The sequence below is a fragment of the Clavelina lepadiformis genome, chromosome 9 (assembly GCF_947623445.1).
Source record: "Clavelina lepadiformis chromosome 9, kaClaLepa1.1, whole genome shotgun sequence".
In the NCBI taxonomy this organism is placed as follows: domain Eukaryota; kingdom Metazoa; phylum Chordata; class Ascidiacea; order Aplousobranchia; family Clavelinidae; genus Clavelina; species Clavelina lepadiformis.
Window position 1 is genome coordinate 3,091,571 of NC_135248.1, and position 19,852 is coordinate 3,111,422.

Below are 19,852 nucleotides of genomic sequence, written 5' to 3' on the forward strand. Positions count from 1 at the left end.
GGTTGGATTTGTTTCTTGTGCGCAGCACAGATTTTCTGTGCGCGGAGACCGTTTCAGCAGTGCGCATTTGCGCACGCGCGCAGCTTAGAGGGAACATTGATACTAACACATCATTGTATATGATGATCAAATTAAAATAAATAAATACTGTACAACAATAGTGAAAAGTGCTATCACATCCACAAAGAATCAGAATTCAAGGCTACACAAAACCAAAGCAGTGACCAATAACGCTGAGAAAATATCTTCAGGAGAAGAAGAATTTAGACAAAAAATAAAATGACAAAATAATTAGTATAGTATCGGAACATTGGTCATGGAATCGAAGAAAGTCTTTGCACGACTTAAACTTGGCTATAAATGAAAATAAAAACAAATAAAAAAAAATTAACAAAGAAATAAAAATCTTATTCCGTTAACTGTTTCCTCTTCACACCTGTGGATGTTGTAGAAGCAGACGTTGTAGAAGCAGACGTTGTAGAAACAGATGTTGTAGAAGCGGATGTTGTGGAAGCGGACTGGAAATCCTCTATTTCAGATAAGATGTCTGCAGCAGGAACCAAATCTCCGATGTCAAAAGCAAAATCGGATGCAGTGGTTGTAGTTAATTCGATTCCTGGGGAAACTAAAAATGTTTTATTTTCATTTCAGTAAATCTGATACATAAAATTCCAATTTTATTAGTTTTAATAAAAATTGATGTCTTGAAAGGAGAAAATGACTTAAACTTGGCAATAAATAAAAATAAATAAAAAAAAAAAACAAAGAAATAAAAATCTTATTCCGTTAACTGTTTCCTCTTCACACCTGTGGATGTTGTAGAAGCAGACGTTGTAGAAGCGGATGTCGTAGAAGCGGATGTTGTAGAAGCAGATGTTGTAGAAGCGGATGTTGTAGAAGCAGATGTTGTAGAAGCAGATGTTGTAGAAGCGGATGTCGTAGAAGCGGATGTTGTAGAAGCAGACGTTGTAGAAGCGGATGTTGTAGAAGCGGAGGTTGTAGAAGCAGATGTTGTAGAAGCAGACGTTGTAGAAGCGGATGTTGTAAAAGCGGATGTTGTAGAAGCAGATGTTGTAGAAGCGGATGTTGTAGAAGCAGATGTTGTAGAAGCAGATGTTGTAGAAGCGGATGTTGTAGAAGCGGATGTTGTAGAAGCGGACTGGAAATCCTCTATTTCAGATAAGATGTCTGCAGCAGGAACCAAATCTTCGATCTCAAAGCCAAAATCGGATGCAGTGGTTGTAGTTAATTCGATTCCTGGGGAAACTAAAAATGTTTTATTTTCATTTCAGTAAATCTGATGCATTAAATTCCAGTTTTTTAGTTTCGATAAAAATAATGTCTTGAAAGGAGAAAACAAAATTATGAAGCATACTAACACATCATTGTATATGATGATCAAATTAAAATAAAAGATAACGTACAACAAATAAAACCAATAAAACAAAGTGAATATTTTCAGGAGAATAAAAATTTAGACAAAAATTAAATAAACAAATGCAATTGGCATAGTATCGGAACATTTGTAATTGAACTGAAGAAAACTTTTAAATGACTTGAACTCAACTATAAATTCAAATCATAAATTAAACTAACAAAAAAATAACAATGTCATTCTTTTAACTGTTTCCGCTTCACACCTGTGGATGTTGTAGAAGCGGATGTAGATGTTGTAGAAGCGGATGTAGATGTTGTAGAAGCGGATGTAGATTCTGTAGGAGCGGATGTAGATGTTGTAGGAGCGGATGTAGATGTTGTAGGAGCGGATGTAGATGTTGTAGGAGCGGATGTAGATGTTGTAGGAGCGGATGTAGATGTTGTAGGAGCGGATGTAGATGTTGCAGGAGCGGATGTAGATGTTGTAGGTGCGGATGTAGATGTTGTAGGAGCGGATGTAGATGTTGCAGGAGCGGATGTAGATTCTGTAGGAGCGGATGTAGATGTTGTAGGAGCGGATGTAGATGTTGTAGAAGCGGATGTAGATGTTGTAGAAGCGGATGTAGATGTTGTAGAAGCGGATGTAGATTCTGTAGGAGCGGATGTAGATGTTGTAGGAGCGGATGTAGATGTTGTAGGAGCGGATGTAGATGTTGTAGGAGCGGATGTAGATGTTGTAGGAGCGGATGTAGATGTTGTAGGAGCGGATGTAGATGTTGTAGAAGCGGATGTAGATGTTGTAGGAGCGGATGTAGATGTCGTAGAAGCGGATGTAGATGTCGTAGAAGCGATTGTGGATGTTGTAGAAGCAGATGTAGATGTTGTAGAAGCGAGCGTGGATGTTGTAAAAGCGGATGTGACAACAGGAGTTGATTCCCAAGTCCACTCGAAGTCGCACGAGGTGGAGGAGTCGTCGTCAAAGTGTCCGGAGCAGTGAGAAGGAATGTCGTTGATGAAGACTTGAACCTGGTCGCAGAAGAGATTAAGTATGACTTAATAAAATGTATTGATATATCATGTAACATAGTAGACTTGATGATGATGAAATAATTAAACTATCTTATACACTAAGACAGTGATATTATCATAGCTGAAAACATTGATCTAATTATTCTTATTTAATTAAGCCTCAAGAAGATTTATACGAAATGGTAAATAGAAAAGGAAAAACATAATAATTAATTAAATACCATATAAAAAGAAAACAAAAAAACATGAACAAGTTATGTTTATTGAAATAAAATCAACAATAACAGAGAGTTTATCAAGAGGCCTTGTTGGGTATTTGAAGGGTTTTCGAAGCACTTTCATTGTTTAGTTTTTCCAGAAACTCTAATGGCAATATAAAGTCATCGATTACTTTTAATTGGTCCTCACACAGTTATTTATGCATAGTTAGTAGCTGGCAAAGAGGTTGACGAGCAAAACTTACCAATGCAATTTTTAACAACATGACATATAACGTAATCATCATAGAAAATTTAACAAAAGAAGACTTGTACGTTAATAATGTGAATTATATCAGTCAATCAATCAACATTTTAATGAGGTCAATTAATAAGTTAAGTTTAATTTTTCAGGGGTGACAAAAGCTTAAAAAATTCAAGCAAGCAATGAAAAAGTCAAACTTCCATACCTGAGGTTTCTCATGAGCAGTTCGAACAAAATCTCCATGAATGGGACTCATGTAGAGTCCTCCATCTTTTTCGAGACTCACTTCTACAGCGACAGAGTGTGTTTTCGGCTCCAAATTCGTCACGTCCACTCTCATAAGCGGGTAATCCCCACTTGGCGATGTGAATTTCACTTTGTAATCATATCTTTAAAATATTAACAACATAATTTTTGCAAGATCATTTTACTTTTTAATGGATTCATTTCTTGTCATAGACAACAAAACGTTGTTTTATTTTAATTATTATTTGACAAAGAAGGAAAGGTTAACGGGATCCACTCACCCATAACAGGTACCACTTCCAGTTACTTCGACGTGTTCGACTTTGGGCAGAGTTTGGAGTTCAGCCTGTAGCTCCCAGGCTTCCATATGACCGTCCAAACCAATCAATTGCCCATAACCTGAGTCTTCAAAAGAGAGGTCAAAGGTCCCAGTGACTGGTGGCGTGGCAGAACTGTTTTGGAAGACGTGGACCTAATCAAGAAAATTTTCTGTTCTAGAAGGCCATGATTAAAGCATTTGGTATCTTTGTTGCGAGAGTAGATATCAGAACATGCAATAATAAGGTAACAGTCAGTCAAGATCTTCTAGTAAAAGTTACAACCACACAGTTTTACCTGCGGTGATGTATTGGCGTCATTCCCGAAAACGTACTTGTCATGTTTGGTCGATATTGTAGTGGAAGTTTCCGCAAATGCCAACCCTTTAATGCAATTTAATTAGCAATTTACAATAAGCAACAATGTTAGTATGAACAACATTGTTAACAATCATACCAACGTTGTGAAGGTAATGGTGACAAAAAACCGTGTTACCCTCAATATATAACAAAAAGCAGAATGTAAGGTAGCACTCAAGGTATCCTTAGCACCTACTATTTACTCTGCACAAGCTCTGTAAGCTAAAGTATATAATGTATAATATGCAATTAGATGGTGCACTTGGTGATCGATGATGATGCTTGTGTAGAGTAAATAAAAGTTAAATCCTAAAGTGCAAGTTATATTCTAACTTTTCATGAAAGAAATGATTGGAATTATTAGGAAATTGCAATTTAGAAGTAGGTTCAAAGTTAACAATGTTACAATCAGTCAGTTACAATGCATAGCAGTTAAAACTTGATCAAAAGTGTTACCACTTACCTATCAATGGGAAATTGTAACCACAATTTATAGGAATAAAAGTCATGGTGTACCCGTCGTTGTTTTTTGTAACCTCAACATTCTCTAATTTGACATCGGCCCCAACAGATGGAATAATAAAGTCCAGTGCGCCTGTTGAACATACAATTAGTAGCAAATATATTCCCCTGGGGCTAAATATAAATAATGGCAATTGTTGCTTTATCTAAACGCAGGAAGATTTACTTTCTCTAGCTTCATCGTTGTCAAAAGCCAAATCGTCTCCAATGAACACGTTATCAAGGTACAAGTCTTCGCCAGATAGAGCATTAACCTGAAGCTCTTTAACTTCGAAATTTCGGCCAGATGCATAAACTGTTAAAACATCAATAATGCTTAGTTATGAAACTGTATGTATTATTTAAGAATTTACTTGAAGTCAAGACGAATTAAACATGCTTTGCAGTATCTTTAAGGATATTTTAACACACAGATCAGTATTTTGAAGTTGGCAACGATCGACGCTAGCACAACAAACAAGTTTTGGGTTTTAAATTTATAGACGGTGGACCACGGTGGACCGTGTGGGTCTATCCAACCACACTTTGCAAATATATCACACTAAAAATTCAAGAGTGCACAAATGCCAGTTATGCAAATCCCTCAGAAACATAAACTTTATTAGAATACACCTTCACCGATCACACAACTACCAGAGCAACTAGTGGCTTCATCTTGGACAGGGGAAATCAAGCTTTTTTTCAAAAAGGGTCAGACAATCAAGAAAACTGATGATCACGGGTCAAATTCCTACTTGTTCAATAAGCTACCAAACAATAAGCTCATTTGTGATTCGGTGAGGTGAGAATCTTGCAGAACCTAGTTTGGTGTCTCCTGATCTAGGACTTTATACGTAGTAAGTGAGTGATGCCGCTTAATGTCTAATTTCCGGGAATACGACATATTGTAAACAATCGCAGTTTAATTGTAACAGAATAATCTCTAATGTTTACCGCTCTGGAGTCGATTGTGAAGGTTGCAGCAGAAATGTTTCCACATTTTTGGTTCCTCAGTTGATTTGTCCAGGCCAACTGTGTTCAAGAGTTTGGAAAATACGGTGTTAATTAATGATGTGTTTGAATCCTTGTACGTAAAACTGACACTCAGTCGGTCGTGTATTCTCCCTTTGTACGCGAAACACACCTTTATGAAGAAAGAAATTGTAATATTGTGGAAATTCGTCGTAAAGGTAAACAGTTAGTGTAACACTCCCTCGCTTCAAAAAGAATGACTTTATTTGACAATGTCAACTAGCAACATGACCGCTGTGTTTCCAACATAAAATATAAATAAACATATGATGGTGATAACACAGACATTGTATAGACACTACAGTTAGTTTTAATACAGAAAAAGGAAAAAAAACTCGAGAATTTATTAATAACTGACAAGAGGAGAACTTTCCATGGAACTTAATGACTTTATAACAAGAATAAAAACAAGCGTAGCTTACATAAGGATAGTGGGAAAGCGAGTAGGCTGGTTTTTGGTAGTCGTTGTCGTTAAAAATGTCGACGGGGTTTTTAATGGAGTTGACTCCGCAAAACGATTCTTCACCGGTCCTGATACCTCCATATCCCCAGCCGTCACTTTCAAAGTCATGACTGAAAAGTGGACAAAAAATAAAGTGTGGATGTAAAGGTGTGAAATAAAAAGTGAATAAGATTGGCAGGTGATGGGTTTAACAGGGTGGTGGGAAAGTGAAAACTTGGTGGACTGCACTTGCTGTTCCATTTGAAACTCTGTACCGGCCTTGCTTCCAATCTTCATGTTTAGAAGATTCCATTTTTAATAAACTTAAATAATTACACGATAACAACAGAAAACTACATTAACATACACAACCACTCAAATAACTTGATAATAATGAATGGTGTCTTCGTTTGTATTGCAGCTAGGACACCATTTTTAGTCCCAAAACTTACTAGTAACCAACAGTCCGTCCAATGCCCCTTTCAAGTGAATTTGGACATTTGGGAGCAAACAGGCTGGACACAGCTGCGGCCACGTCACTAGTGGTAGCGGTGGCGTAATTCAGTGGAGCAGAAACACGGTTGTTGTTGGAGAAAGTGAAAGTTGCCAGGTCAGGCACTCCTGTTGTGGTCTCGCTGAGTGTGATGGACAACGATGGGTTGGTTGACTCGGCAGCTAGAGGCATTTGCCCTAACAGAGATTTAAGTAAAGCTCAAAATTATTATTGTGCTATCATTAGCTACATTTGGAACTAACTACCCCATATGCCTCTCTCTATTATACTTAAACAGTGTAAAAGTAACACCAAATAATTCACGAATCTAAAACAGCAGGCTTAATGTACGTGGATCTGATGCATACCCATATAATTTAGCTTAGCATTTGAAAAAAAGCTTACCTTTTAAATTCAAATCAAGTCATTTCATTGCGATACAACTAAACACTTGATTTCAAGTAAGTCTTTAATCATATAATTAAAATCACTTACAGGTAAATCAATGGATAAATAGTGGTTACCTCGAGAGGAACTGAAGGTTATCTTGTATCCGTCAGATATTTCAGTTACTGAGACGTCTTCACTTGCTGCTAAAGCCAAAACAACCATCGATTCCAGTTCAACCTCAACTGTGGTGTCACTTGCACCATATCGTATTGTACCTGTTTGTAAAGATTGAAATTACACCAAGATAAATTAAAAATTAACGGTCTGTTTCTCTTGACATCCAAACTTCGGATATCAGTCAGCTAAAGTTTCGCTAAAGTTGCCTGTCATGCAACAGATATCTTGTCAGTATCTTTGTCCTTGGACTGAGGGTAGTCTTTGTATGGCTTAAAACTGAGTCGTTCAAGTTAAGTTACCAAATTTGTCTTTGTACAAGATGCATCAGACATACTCATTTTTTATTGAATATTTTGGTTTCTGTGTCACATTGCTCGTATTAAATGTTCATCAGGAACAGAACTGAACAGGTGCAAGTGTCATTCAAGTATTGCTGAAAGGTATTGCAAATATGCAACGCTAGCACAACTGGTCATCAAGCCTGGGTAGCACCATTGCAAGTCCAGCGTTTTAACCACTCTGCCCACTGAGTCAACCATGTTAAGACTTACACACATTTACACACAAAGGTACCATTTAACGGATAAAATTTGAACCAACTCAGAACAAAAGTTTTTTGAATAACTGATAAAATAAAGCAACACCTGATCTTATCCCAAAAAGGGAAAAATGGAATTTGCTGTCAACACACTTCTTTGTAGTATCCGAGCAGGAAAGCATGACGGTCCATGTAGACTGTGTGGCTGTCTGTGTGACCCAGTTCTCAAACTTTATGGTCTGGATCTCTCGTTGCAAGATAGAGGTGACCTTGATGTGTTGAATTTCGTTGACAGACCAATCTGCAATGAATACATCTGGATAAACAAATGCGATTCAAATATTGACAATTCTTTCAAGTACCAGTATTGATGCGATGAAATACATCTCAACTGACAAAACAAAATCACTTGAAATCCAGTACTAACCGGTTTGGTCCGGACTGTAGTTTGTTCTATCTACGTAGACAGAGAGTTTTATCATAGCAATGTATTTCTTCTCCAAGTGATTTATCTCATAATAATATTCAGTGCCGGCAATTAGGGAGTAAGCTGACGCTGATGTCGTTTCATTGGCCGTTGTCTGTTGGAGAGCTAGTTGCTGGAAAATCATTAAAGGTTTAACTTTTTAATAGGATTTGCGATTGTGCTACTTAAGTACAGACATCAGTGAGTCAGATTCTTACAAAACTGTGCAACGTCATCAAAGGTCGACTTGCTGAAGCCTTGTTAGTTTCCGTTTCAACTGAACAAGCAAAATAAATCCTAATTTCATTCCGAAAGTAATTCTATTTGAGTTTTACGCTAAATTTAATCAAAAAGTACATCTTTTAGGATGGTGTCGTTTTCGACACCACCGCCTGTTGGAGGTAAAGTTGGTTTCTAGCCGTTGTAGTGTTAAGTACAGACATCCGTGAGTCACTTAAGAGCTTTATTAGAAAGTGGAACAAAAGCTTCGATTAATTTGGCGCTTTATTCATAGATTTGTTCTATTCGAGGTGATTGGTTTTCTGGTTTGTTAAACAAGCTTCGAGTCTTCAAAACTTATCATGTTTTCTGAGGTAATTGTTATATTTATATTAGGTGTCATATAGATACATTAAATACTTACGTTCACTAAGTTCTTTATGTAACTTGGTTTTCTTTACCTAATTTAAAATCCTTAACGAAACTAGTCATCTGTATCAACTTTTACAAAAAATTTGTTTTCTTGGCAAACAGATATCAGACATCGAACAACGTGCATAGCCAACCGCCACACCGGTCAGTATTCTATCAGGCTTATTACTAGGCTTTAACCGTTTCATTTCTAGGAACTACCTTGCCATCGGGATCCTTTCCGTCTGGATTGATGTAGAGATAAATTTGATCATCTGCAATTGCTGTGAAACGATGACGCCCCGTTTTAGAGGGAACAAAAAATCCCCGAATCCGAGAAATGAAGTTGTTGCCCTTAATATTGTCCAGTTTAATCTTGTCGGTCCAGTGGACCCAGTCTGAAATTGTTCGGAAAATTTTGATTAGCTTTTGTGCAGTGATTGCTTTTGGTTAGGTTCTCCACATTGAATTTTTCCAAAATTGTTTTACATTTATGCAGAAAGTGTTATTAACAAGGGCTACGTAAATGCCATCTATTTTCAAAGCATTGTTTACAATCGCCCACGCTTTATAAAGTGTAAACACAAACTTACAATCACTGGAACTGCTGTCGACAACAGCGTTGATATCGTTCTGGTTGAATTGGCCTTCCAATTTGAATCCTCGTCCACCGCTGTACAGGTGGTGTTCTGCTGGTTGTTCTGGTGTGAGGCACGTGATTTCCGTTGTAGTGACACTTTGAAGTTCACACACTTGACCTCCAACCAACACCTGTTTGCAGGGAATTATTTTAAACTCATTTTCGTTTTTTTAATTTTAGATTATTATTTTTTTTTGGAATAAGAATATACCATACAAGTTCTCCATTCCTCTTTTATTTGCTAACAGAAGGTTTCTTTTGTTACATTATCTAAAAAAGCGTTAACTGAGCGATATATGCAATGATATTCACCCGGGCTTCTATCCCGGAGCTATTGTAGAAGAAGTTTCCAGAAATAGTGAGCTTAGTCCCGCCGAGTGAGCTTCCATTTTTCGGGTTCACGTCATTGATTACTAAAGCAAAAATGAAACCATCAAAGCGCTTTCTGCACTTAACTAGCCTGCTAGGTTGTTTGGTGAATGCAAAGGCGTCATTGCCAAATGAATCCAGGCAGTGCGAATCCAATTTTCCAGATGATAAGGATTATGATGCCATATCAGTGCGAGTATTAGACAGAATTCCAGACACAGCAAGTTTTTTTCAAGGCTGTGCGTGCACTGCCTGCACCATAGGCAACGACGCTTGGGTGAGTCAGTAGCAAAGATCTGGTTATTTTGCTAGAAAAATGCAAATGTTGAAATCACTTACCGGCGTACGTCTGCAACATGTACAAGTCATCGTTTGCATCCACGTACACAATGAACTTGTCGGGTTCAGAACGACTGTAGCCAGGGTCCACGATGAAGGAAAGATTTTGGCTGCCTACGTAGGAACCTTTAAGAAGGCAGGTGAAATGACCCTGGTTTGAACTGCCTTCGTATCCATCTAAAGCAATGCCGTATCTGTTCCAAAAACATAAGCAAAATTTTTCAGCAGTACTTGCTGAAACACGATTGCAATTGTCCATAAATATTAAACATAAAAACATACACCGTATTTAAATCATCCATAAGTTTATATTAGCATCAGTGGTATAATATAAACTTTGACTTTAAGGTGAATTATTGCATCGATAATAATGCGCTTCTACTTTCTTCCAAAGAACTCGCAATACTCAAGTATCACCTTATAGCAAGGCAATGTCGGTGAAGTGCCTGGAAAAAGTCTAAACTATCAATGGTACTAAGTTACAAGTAGATTCAACGACTCAAATATTGTCCATTATCCAGTGAAGACTTACGAATCGCCTGATGGTTTGTAAAGGTTGCAGAGTTGACCAGATGAGGACCAGACTCTTGTAATCGTTGCAGTGTTGCCATTGGTTGCTTCCACGTTGAGAGATGAGATGAGATTTGTAAAGATCGTGCCATGGATGCTAATCAATTTTAGTGGTTCACCGCTTGTCCAGTTCAAGGAAGAGATTAAAGGGGTGCGATCACTGGATACCTAAAGAAGAGCAGATTAATCTCAATGATAACAGCTAAACATTGACTAAACATTATCAAAAAGTTGGTTAAACAGAGATAAAAATTAAAGTAGGAATTAACAGAAAAGTAATTTTACTTAGCCAGCGCTAGTTTACACTTGTTAAATGTGAAGTGTATTAAATAAAATTGTAAGCTTAAGTAAGAACAATATAAATTTAGAATTTAAAGTTACCATTTAACAGGTAAAACTTGTCTTAACTTAAACGTGAAAATAATTTGTTTAAAAACCTAGTTGTCAGCTTAGCCACAGAAATCCATTAAATAATTGAATTACTGTATATACTTCAGCGGCCGATGTATGCTAATTTGAAAACGTGTAACACAATGTGAAAATTACCTCAAAACGACACCGTTCTGAATACTTCGCATTGCAGTATCTTGAATCGTCTAAAGGGATGCCTCGAATGCGCATGCGCACGTAATACACTCCTACCAACATTGGTCTGAAGAAAAGACAAATAGTTTTTGGTTTTGAAATTTCAAACTGAAACCGGTAAAATTGTTGTTTTCCTTTCATTTTTACCTAAAAAAAGTCTCATTTTACCAAACACCAATTGATTGTTTACCGTGTGTAGCATACGGTTTGTCGTTTGTCGCTTTCAACATTGTGTAAATCGCATTCATACTCTTGGTGTTCACTTACAAGGTACACTTGTTTAATGGGGTCCCGACAACGATAACGACAGAACTCAGATGGAAAGTCTAACATGAAAAGTATATTAAAAGTATAGCTAGCCATGTTTGGGTTTAACAACATTCTAAAATTAAATGGTGACGTTACACAGCTTACTTGAGCCGAAGATTTGGATTCTTATTGCGCCGTTTATTCCACCTCTTCTCGGTAAAATGTGACTAATGGCCGTCTCTGCGTCATAATACAAAATATTGAACATTATGACGTTGTTAAAGCCAACTTGATTTCAATAACCTTCAATGAAAAATGATAACGTGGTAAGACAAATTTAAGTCAGCTAGTTCTCACACTCTAAGAAAGTTCATTGAAAGTTGGTTTCATGAAACTGATGTTTTGGTTATACCTGCTTAGTAACCTACTAATGCAATATTACATACAGTACTTACCCTCCTGTTCACTAACAGCAGTTTGTAGAACACCCAGCAGAAAAATTGTGAATACAAACATGTTGAACCTAGTTAGTAGAAATGCAAGTTTTATGTGATTTAAATGATGAGAAGGGTGCTTTATTGATGATTCTCAAATGTATTGTGTAACTGTTATTGAACTTTGGAACATAGATTGATTTTACAATCAAACAACTTCCCTCTAACACATGATAATGTACAAAAACATAATGTATACAAACCTACATATATCCCAAGTTTTTATGAAAAAATGGTGGTATATTACAGCAAATTCTTGTTCATTATTACTACACACAAATCGTAGAACGATCCATTCAACACAATATGATTGCAATATTCAAATCTCTTACGAAAACCTATATATTTTTGGTGCTGGTGCAATGAGGTAGTGTTAAATAGCAAAACATTTACATTGCAATATCAATGTAAATGTTCAATAAACATAATCATAATCATAACCAAAGATAAATAAAAACTTGAAGATAAATTATATAAAAACTGTAGAAGCCAAAACTGTTAAAGTAATAACAATAAAAATATGCTGTACTATGCACTCACTTAGGCGCACAATTACACAGTTTGACTTAATCAATTGAAAATTGAGCGCACAGAAGTACTGCTCTATAGCATACGTGTCAAACTCCTGACCCACAATGTTGTTTTATACATTGAACTATTTCCAGCCCACGAGATCATTGTACAGTACAACTTACCTTTTTCAAGCAAGAAACAAGATTATAACAAATCGCACAAGACAGCAGCACAGCAGTTGCCCCATCATAAGATGGAGTAAATCAAATTATCCTAACGCTTGTAATCTGGGCTGCTTATTTATTTATTATTTGTTTATTCTTTAATGCTTTTGCAAGGAGATGAATGAAACATAATGATGTAAGAGAAGAATAATCAAAAATAGCCCAGTCAAAAATCGTCAAAAACATCAAAAATTTGGTGTTGTTCCGCTGCATGTTCCAATTCATGTAGGCCTACTTAAGTCACGAAACGTTCAATCAAGTTTTATCCTTACGGCCCGCAGCGTTAAATAAGTTTTGACTTTTGGCCCTTGTTGCAATGGAGTTTGACACCCCTGGCCTAAGTCATTAAGTGTAGAATAACGCACCTTAGTGCGGTATAGCTCATGAAAAGCAATAATGAGGGCGCTTAAGCAAAACTCTGCAGTCCGGCCAAATGGTACCATATGAGGCTAGTCTTTGGTGCCGTAGGCGGTAGGTAGGACTTAGATTAAAGTCCAGTGTGAAATTAGGCCTACCCCTAGACTAGTTTTGTTGCTTCTCGCATGATAAACCAAATGTAGATCTAGCCTAGTTTCTTGTCTTCTACTTCACAACTCAGCATTTCCATATCAAGTAATGAACAGGCCTGGCAACGTCATAACTTCTTCTGAATTAGCTCATAATTTTTTTTTCAATTTCGTTTTCATGTGAAATTGCAAAATTAAAACATACCAAGAACCAGCAATTCTGAACTAATAAACGATCTGCTGATTGCAGACGATTGGGGCGGGACATTGAGGGTGGAGTCTCCATAATAACAAGTTCTAACCAAAGCGTTTTCCGGATAAATATCATATAAATCTGAAGGTAAACATCCTATTAAATATTCTTCAGCCACAGTCTGTGTTGAAACCGAGATTTTTCATAGGAATGTATAAAATTTTGACGTTACTTTCAAACTTTTTCTTTAAATCCATTATTAACTATGTTACTTTACAACATTGTGCACAATTGATGGTGATAACATTGTACACAAAAGGCAAACAATTCAGACTGCCACATGATTTGATATGATAATGTTTATCCTAGGACAGGAGAAAGCCTTTGCAAGATTGAAACACAGCGATAATTTCTCATCGTTCGAGCCCCGGTTACCGAGCTAACTTTGTGCAAATTCACACACTTTTTATTTTTTTTTGTAGTATTAACAACAGCAATGGCAATGTCATTAATGACTTTCCCAAAGGTTTTACAACGGTATGGCTCCACTGGGTATTGAACACGGAGCCGAATTTATTGCGAGACAAGCGCTCGAATCACTCAGCTACTGACCGGAAAAGCCATTTTTATGCATCCTGTCAGTTTCTGTTACACGCTTCAAGCCAACTTGGTTAAGATATAACGCGTGTTTATCAACGAGTTTGTGAGAAGTAGAAGACTGACTTTGGTGAAGACTATGCAAGGTTTGCATTTGGCATGAACAAAACAGTTGAATTGTATTTAAGTTATGGTTTGCAAAATGACATACTTGTCTACACATTTCTCAAAACATTGCATGGCCATATGATGTGCAATCTTAAAATACTGCTTTTTACTGTTGGAATGAGACGACGAGAAATACCGTAGAACGGTTTTAAAAGTAGCCACGATGTTTCAAAGACATTCCAGTGAACTAATTCCGTTCGTCATACAAAACTATTTAAAGTTATCTTATAAATACTATTGTATTTCACTTTAGGCTATATATATCATTTTAATTGCAACCTCGTGTCTGTGGTGTGAGTTCCAATCTCTCGGTTACGTACTTGTGAAACAAAATCAACTTGGGAGCCGTGATATGTCAAAATCAGTGCATCGTGAAATTACACTTAAATAAAATTCTTAAATAATAAATTTAAACGATTAACGTAATATCTATGGTATACGCTTGACGTGTCAATGATTATATTAGGGGGTGCCCCGTTACAAGCTTCATTTGATCACAAACAGCTCTTGTAATTCAATTTGTAAATCTCAATTAGCTTCCTATTTGTTACTTCCATGCTGCCGTAGCCCAGATAAATATTGGTCAAAATAAGGTAACAAGTCAAGGCTCTTTGTAAAATTATTGTGATTTCGGATAAAAATCGATCAGAAGGCTGGAAGGGCGTGATCTTTTTTCACAAAATGGAGGAAACATCTGCTGGATCCCTCCAGCAAGGAAATCATCCTCTCTCACGGAAATTGAAAAAGATTCTTGATACACGGCTCGACAACGACAAAGTAAATATCTATTGGTGAATTGTTTTTTAAATTCATGGTATATAGTTAAAATATATGATTTGACCTGGTAGGATAACTCTTGCCCTTTCGCAATAGTGGAAAACGTGACATACGCACTATGCCAAACATTTCGTCTTTGTACGCATGATTTAACGTGGTAAACAGTCGTACTTTCCAGTCAAGATTGTTCATTCTAGAAAATTTGTTTTTAAATATACCTACACAAATTATGACCAGCCATTTTTATGAACATTTTGGTGCAATCCCATTTTTTTGATGTAAATCTTTTCATTTTTTATCTACATTTGTATGTTTTTTTCATTGTATGCCCTTGAAACGTTCATTTAAAAGCACTATTACCAAATGTTTGAACATCTATGTATATCTATCTGTTATTTATCACATGCTCAAGAGTCGGCAAGTGCTTATACTTAAAAAGGTATGAATAAACAGATTTAATTGTAAAAGCTAGGAGTTGGATGACTTGGGCCCAGTATTTATTTGTTTATTTATTAAATAATTTATCACACTTTTGGAAGCCCACAACATATTTTAACTTTGTCAAAAACAAAGTAGTATTTTTGTTAAACCAGAATTCTTTGGCCATTATTTCGTTTAAGCCATATGTCAGGTCAAAAATTGCTAATTTACTGTCAATCTAACTCAATTGTTAAACTACTATTGACTTCAGGTCCAAAGGGATATTTCTGCACCAGCAATGATGAGAAATTTTAAACTTTTGTATGTAAACGTGTTGTTGTTTGTGCATCCTTACACGGCAGCATTTTTCAGTCTGACACTATGTATTCTAAACACAATGATCCAGTACATACTGATACTGTCCAATATATATATATAATGTAGCATGCTATAGTATTTAACTTGCATTTTATTATAGTTAAACACAAGATCAATTGATATTTTAGGATATGTTGGAAGCTCTGAGAGCAGTTTCTACTTTCTTCACTGACAATAACATCCGAACAAGAAGGAACTTGCGTGGCGAAATTGAAAGAAGAAGTTTACTGATAAATCAACAGTTTTCAGAAGCCTTTAGCCATGTTGTGAAAGTAGGCTAAGCTTAACTAAGTTTGATGTGATTTTTAGCTTCCAAATGTATAATTCTGAAGTAAAAGTGATTTTTCATAGAGTGATTTAAGTGCGAAAAAGTGAGTGAAGGGCAATGCTTTATATCACTGCTTTTCAAACTTTATAAAATCATATCTCCTTCTCTTTAAAACTTTAGTGGTGAGTTGTAGTCCATTTAAAAACTAGGCCCAATGGCACTTTACCATATTTGCAAATAATAAAAGCAAACCATAAGTATTTTTTAGTATAAAAGTTAGAATTTTATTGCCAAAGTAACAACCTATAATCATCAATCAAAGGCGATCATCCACAACTATATTCAGTGCAAGGCAATTTAGTTTTCCCACTGTTTTAAATTGTTTGTTAAAAAAGGGTAAATTATTCCAGATGAAGTGTTTTATAGTTCGTATTTCTATCAAAAATAAATTGTTACTCCAGGAGCTCTTTTGATCACATTGTAGCAGTACATGGTGTTATGTGTCCGTTTCAAAAATTTCTTGGTCAGCCGCTTGTTATTCATAGTACAGTAATTGGTTATAGATTAACGATATAACGTTAGCGCCAACATTTAATGATTTTTTATTGCTTAGGATTTAGAAAGCATTCACAAAGATGTTCAAGCAATGTCACACTGCTGCAAAGATATGACAGACAGACTTGCTGTAAGCACTTACATTTATAGCTGTTTAGTTTTAGCCTTTGTTAAGTGCTTTGTGTAGCTCTTTAACTGTTAGTATTCCTACTAATGTTTATGAAACTATTACAAGAATATATTTTGCAACAGTAACTATCTAGAATCGCCGTTATGTTGCTCTCCGTTAGGCAACTAAGGAACAGACACAAGAGTTGATCACAAAAACAAGCGACCTGCAAGCGGAGGGTCATAAATTACAATTGCACTCTGAACTGGCCGAGGCATTTCTGGATCGATTTCAGCTGAAACCCGAAGAAGCGAAAGTCTTTCGTGGAGCCAGGGATGGGCAGTTACACCCTGTAAGATTAAATACAGACATAATAAATTTTTTTTAACCACGCTGGTTTGAAATATTATGGTTTTCTTATTTCAAGGGATTTTTTAACGCGTTGGACAAAGTGAAGAGGATACACGGAGATGTGAAAGTTTTGTTACGAACGAACCAACAAACTGCTGGGTAGGCAGATTTCATTTAAGCCAGTGTGTTTTTACACCGTTTGTGTAAAAATGTTATCAAACATATATTGATTTAACAACTGTATCATTGATAAGTGGTTAGACGACTGTCTTCTGACACAGCCTTTGTCTATAAAAACATTTGTCAATTGAAGATTAGAAATCATGGAACAGATGGCGTTGCAGCAGGAATCAGCGTACGAGCGACTTTATCGATGGAGTCAGTCACAATGTCGTACTATGACCTCTGACTCACTTGATATTACACCCATGCAGCAGCAAGCAATGAAAGCACTTCAAAATCGCCCAGTGCTTTTCTCGTACGTTTCATTTCACTTAATACTTTAGCTGTACCTATGTACCAATATCTACCATGGTTTTGGACAAAGCACATGAACTTCCAATTATGTTGTGTCTTACTTTGAAATGATCCGTATTTGGTATTAGACTAGCTATTACTGACATATTTCATTAAACAACATACGTTTTTGGCAGGCTACCATTGTGTTACGGTTTGCTATAAATGTAGAAACATTATACTCACCTGCATGGTTAAGTATGTGAGCTTAGTATTTTTAACGAAAATATGCAGGTACACAATGGATGAGTACAATACTGCACGACGAGGTGCGGTGGTTAGAGGGTTTATTGACGCACTCACAAGGGGTAAATCAGGCCCTATACAAGCAAGTTCCGGTGACAATTCACCAGATGTCCCTACACATGGTGGTCCCAGGCCAATAGAACTACACGCACACGACCCTCAACGATACATCGGTGATATGCTTGCTTGGCTGCATCAAGCTTCAGCATCAGAGAAAGAATGTCTTGTACAGTTGCTGTCTGGCTGTGAGAAGCGTAAGTAGCTGTCATTTACTCCTCCAAGTGTAGATTGATGTAGACTACAGATATATTGATACGGATACCATGTTTGATCACAAGTTGTTTAACCCACGCTACCTTGCATTTATTTCAGACAAAATTGCTATCAACGACAGCTGCAATAATTAAAAACATTAAAATTATGAATCTAGGTTGTTAAATTATTTTTTTTTCAGAAACAGATGATGTAATACGAGATACACTTGCCCATATCCTAGAAAGCGTTTGCAGGCCCTTAAAAGTGAGAGTCGAACAGGTTCTCATTTCTGATCCAGGAACGTTCGTCTTGTACAAGTTGACAACTCTTCTCAAATTTTACCACGATACAATAAGGTACCGATAGTTTCTAAAATTTTCACATTTCCATTCTCTTACTAGTTCCTACACAGAACCCTTCGCTTTTGCATGTGGATATATTTTCATAACCGCTGTGCACTTGCATGGTGTACAACCGTGGATAGCTAGAGTTTGTAACTAATCCTTTAAAGGAATCTTTGTCATTTTGACTCAAAGTTTGACAATTAAGTCAGCACCAAGTGTTTTTTTTCAATTCATGTTCAACCCAGAAAAGTGCAGAAATGTAGCTATTTTGTAATTATGAGATGTCTTCCAGGGATATAACTGGAGGTGCTACTGAAACAAGCCCATTGTTGGAAACCATAAGTGACATGCATGTTCTTTGTCGGAAGTTATTCTTCAACAGCCTGCAGTTCCTCTCAAGCAAACTGCTTGATAAGGTAATGCCGATCAGGAAAGTCAGTCAACTCGTCACAAAGTTAACTATTCCGTCATAGTACAGGGCCTTTTTGCAAGGCTATCCTTACTAAAATCAGTTTGAATTTGTTATTTGCTATTTATGTTTTTTATGTCAATGGCCGAATGGAGTCTTGACTTTTTTGACACAGGTCGAGTTACCTCCAAGTGACTTGTCTCCACCTCGGACTCTAAGTGAGACTCTTCACCTTTTAAGGGACATATTTGACTCCCAGGACTCGTCAATTTTACCAGCAAAGGAAAGAAATGAAGACTTAATCCAGGTATAGAGCAGTGTGGGAGTTCTTTTTGAACATTTCAGCCGCAAGGTTTTAACGGTTTTTATTCATGTAGATCATGTCCTGTCTACTGGATCCCCTTTTACAGATGTGTGCCATGTCTGCCAGCCAACTGCAACCTGCTGATATGGCAACGTACATTATAAACTGCATTCACGCTATAAAGTTCTTACTTTCCTTGTACGAATTCACAGACCAAAGGTAGAAAGTCTGCTTCTAAAAGAACAGTTGAATTTATCAGCATTATTGCCGAGGTTTTATCTCCTTAGTGTAGTAATAAAATCCAGTTCGGTTTTCTTGAAAAAAAACTGTTTTATGTTTTGGGCAGAATAGAGATGCTCTCCGCTCAGATTGACGCCCATCTTGACACTTTGGTTAATGAACAGGTTAATCGCTAATCTATTGTTAACAGGTTTAAACTTTCGTTTAATCAATGTACTTTTATTTCCTTTGACACTCATATAATCATAGTCCGATTTTTGTTAGGCGGCCGCTATATTAACAAGAGGGGGCTTTGCCGATGTGTATAAAGCCGTGTTGCGTGAAGAGGGCAAAGATTTGGTTTTGTCCAAGGTCCCTGGGCTTGATAGACAGTCGATGATCATCGCGTTTCAACGATTTGACGCTGTAGTTGTAGCGCCTGACGAGCTGATATTACCTCAGGTCTGCTTTCTTGACAACGAGCAAAATTCTACTGTTGTAGCGGGAAATCAACTGTTGTGTTTTTTCTTTTTAGGTGTCCTTGCTTGCCAGTGCCACCCTGAAGGAAGTGGCAACAGCCAGGGCACACGAACTCGTCACTAATGCATACGCCACAGTACATCAGACGTTCAGCAGAATTTCGAACGGTTATGACCCTTCGTCGTTCAACATGAAAACGCCAGATCAAATAAAACTGCTGCTTTGTTGAACCGATGCTATAGATTATATTATATATGAGGCAATGTAATTTCTATGCGTACAATACATGGATATTTGAAACTGAATATGTGTGA

At 36.8% G+C, this 19,852-nt stretch overlaps 2 protein-coding genes across 3 annotated transcripts; one reads left to right on the forward strand and one right to left on the reverse strand.

Annotated features, from left to right (window-relative positions):
* Window positions 1-407: 407 nt before the first annotated feature.
* On the reverse strand, window positions 408-12,049 carry LOC143470696 (fibrocystin-L-like). The gene is made up of 24 exons (XM_076968964.1): window positions 11,910-12,049; window positions 11,668-11,735; window positions 11,378-11,452; window positions 11,154-11,289; window positions 10,925-11,030; window positions 10,341-10,546; window positions 9,809-10,002; window positions 9,413-9,513; window positions 9,054-9,231; window positions 8,683-8,858; window positions 7,792-7,963; window positions 7,471-7,665; window positions 6,784-6,924; window positions 6,219-6,456; window positions 5,747-5,897; window positions 5,247-5,436; window positions 4,480-4,608; window positions 4,255-4,386; window positions 3,730-3,815; window positions 3,396-3,586; window positions 3,074-3,257; window positions 1,641-2,403; window positions 808-1,266; window positions 408-625 (listed from the first exon to the last, which is right to left on the reverse strand). The coding sequence occupies exons 2-24, from the start codon at window positions 11,726-11,728 to the stop codon at window positions 408-410; spliced, it is 4,482 nt and encodes a 1,493-aa protein (XP_076825079.1). The 5' UTR covers window positions 11,729-11,735; window positions 11,910-12,049.
* Window positions 12,050-14,414: 2,365 nt separating this feature from the next.
* On the forward strand, window positions 14,415-19,843 carry LOC143470489 (conserved oligomeric Golgi complex subunit 6-like). Of its 2 annotated transcripts, none has more exons than XM_076968656.1 (14): window positions 14,415-14,684; window positions 15,611-15,754; window positions 16,364-16,435; window positions 16,596-16,766; window positions 16,842-16,924; window positions 17,079-17,243; window positions 17,516-17,781; window positions 17,988-18,138; window positions 18,419-18,542; window positions 18,711-18,842; window positions 18,913-19,058; window positions 19,186-19,243; window positions 19,344-19,520; window positions 19,594-19,843. In XM_076968656.1, the coding sequence occupies exons 1-14, from the start codon at window positions 14,589-14,591 to the stop codon at window positions 19,765-19,767; spliced, it is 1,959 nt and encodes a 652-aa protein (XP_076824771.1). In that variant the 5' UTR covers window positions 14,415-14,588; the 3' UTR covers window positions 19,768-19,843. The 2 variants fall into 2 exon arrangements, with proteins under 2 accessions (XP_076824771.1, XP_076824770.1); XM_076968655.1 differs by having other exon boundaries at window positions 14,416-14,684; window positions 17,982-18,138.
* The last annotated feature ends 9 nt before the right edge of the window (window positions 19,844-19,852 follow it).

Bases quoted from the DNA above. Each gene is read 5' to 3' on its own strand.
- LOC143470489 (XM_076968655.1), top strand. From the start codon at position 14,589: ATGGAGGAAACATCTGCTGGATCCCTCCAGCAAGGAAATCATCCTCTC. The intron at 16,436-16,595 runs GTAAGCACTTAC...GCTCTCCGTTAG, and splicing joins ATATGACAGACAGACTTGCT to GCAACTAAGGAACAGACACA. The intron at 18,139-18,418 runs GTACCGATAGTT...GATGTCTTCCAG, and splicing joins TTTTACCACGATACAATAAG to GGATATAACTGGAGGTGCTA.
- LOC143470696 (XM_076968964.1), bottom strand. From the start codon at position 11,728: ATGTTTGTATTCACAATTTTTCTGCTGGGTGTTCTACAAACTGCTGTT. The intron at 4,609-5,246 runs GTAAACATTAGA...ATGTTTTAACAG, and splicing joins TCACAATCGACTCCAGAGCG to TTTATGCATCTGGCCGAAAT. The intron at 4,387-4,479 runs GTAAATCTTCCT...TATGTTCAACAG, and splicing joins CAACGATGAAGCTAGAGAAA to GCGCACTGGACTTTATTATT.